Source organism: Colletotrichum phormii (genome assembly GCF_030913505.1).
Source record: "Colletotrichum phormii strain CBS 102054 chromosome Unknown BDP81scaffold_8, whole genome shotgun sequence".
NCBI classification, from domain to species: domain Eukaryota; kingdom Fungi; phylum Ascomycota; class Sordariomycetes; order Glomerellales; family Glomerellaceae; genus Colletotrichum; species Colletotrichum phormii.
Window position 1 is genome coordinate 1,285,754 of NW_026851450.1, and position 1,709 is coordinate 1,287,462.

The 1,709-nt window shown below is 51.4% G+C and overlaps 1 protein-coding gene across 1 annotated transcript; it reads right to left on the reverse strand.

Moving 5' to 3' along the window:
* Positions 1 to 550: 550 nt before the first annotated feature.
* BDP81DRAFT_460458 (acyl-CoA N-acyltransferase) lies at positions 551 to 1,390 on the reverse strand (the record flags this gene model as incomplete). Its single annotated transcript, XM_060593658.1, has 2 exons — positions 551 to 870; positions 955 to 1,390. 2 exons carry the CDS (start codon positions 1,388 to 1,390, stop codon positions 551 to 553), a joined length of 756 nt encoding a protein of 251 aa, XP_060446442.1.
* Positions 1,391 to 1,709: the final 319 nt, after the last annotated feature.

The following is a 1,709-nucleotide window of genomic DNA, read 5'->3' on the forward strand; positions in this document are numbered from 1 at the left end:
TCCCACTTCGCCCAGGGCAGGTGCCAGCCAGCCCATGGTACCTGCCTATTACTCCTTATCAGCCTTTGCTGTTCCAACAATAAGTACTCGTAGGTAAAGGCGGAAATCATGGAATAGGTCAGGCGCATATCTTAGGTTCTTCCTCAACAGTGCTACGTCGTCACCTGCCCAGAGTCTGTTCTCACAGGCATCTAGAACCATGACGAACCTAGCATGTCGGAAAGAGGACCTCGTACGTCTACAAATATACCAGCGGCGAAACGCACCTCACTGACAACAGTGCTGGGGTTTCCAGAGGAAAACCCACTTTTAATGACAAGAAGCGAGCAGGTTCCCGTTGATTCCTAGTCAACGGTAAGCCGGGCGGTACACAAGGCCTTTGCTACTCGATCGCGATACCTGAAGAATCCGAGCCCAGAGCGCCATGGTCATGTTACCAATGGTACGGTCTCTATCGAGATAGTAGTTACATGTGGTCTTCAATGTGCAGAGTAGCACCTGCCCGTTCTTAAATCTGGTTCTTAGTAAGTTGGTTGACAAAACTTCAAGATCACTGCTTCTCAATGATCCATCTCATCATGTACTTCTCGAGCTCATGTGTTCCCCGATACGTCTCCGCCAAGCCCTTGTTGCCCACGATTCCAAGCTCGTTCTCATGTCGAACGATTTCCTCGGACCAGTGGTCGTTATCGATGGTCCAGGTTCCAAGATCCTCAAACCCCAATTTCTTATACAGTCCATATCCTTCAGCCGAAGCAACAAGGAAAGTCGGAATCTTCTCGGCGTCACTGATGTCGATGACCGCCTTGAGCAAACTTGCTCCAATACCCTTCCTTTGATGATTAGGGTCCACCATTATATTCTTCACATCTGATATCAACGTCAGCACATTCGTCGGGGGTTGGCGCCCAGATCATATTCTGGTCAGTGCCAGCTTTGAATCACAGCCCTTACAATTATGTCGCCGTCCATCCACTGCCTTTTCGTAACACTTATCCATCTCTTCCTCTCTCGGATGGCCAAAGCGCTCCCACATCTCCTTCATGTGAGGTTTGGTTGAGAAAATGGATGGCATGGTGGGCTCGGTATCCGCACTTTCCGTCGGCTTCGCCAGTGTGGTTGCAGCAGGCGGCTCTGTCGCATCGACGACGTGGTATCTGATGAAACCTACAACGGCATGTGTGTCGGGTACGACGGCGAGCAGGAAGTGATTCTTGGGATTCTTCAAAGCGAGTCGCGTTGAAAGTGGGAGAATCTCTCGCGGATGGCGCTCGAAGAATGCTGCGTAGAAGTCGTGAAATTGCTTGAGAGCTGCATAGTGTACGGCTGCAATGGCATCTGCATCTGCCTCGGTTGCTGGCCGGATATGAGTTGGCAGTTGCGGTGCCATCGAGATAAACGCAGCACGGTTTCTGATCGAACAAGATAGACCTGGGAATTTCTCGATGAGGGCTCTCTGATGAATTGACGCGTGCTGACGTGAGGTTTTCATGCGAGGCTTAGGCTTACGCGCTACGAAAGTGCTTGGCAAGGTACCTATTTCACTCAAGGCCGGGGGGTTTCACGGAGGATTGTCGCGCCAATCACTTTCGGTTGGCCGCTCTTCGGCTGTTCCGAGTGTAGATTGGTTCTGGGATGTGGAGCCTGCCGGATGACTCACCGGCCGGAGTACGATGATCTACCGGACGGACCTATACCAATAGGCTACT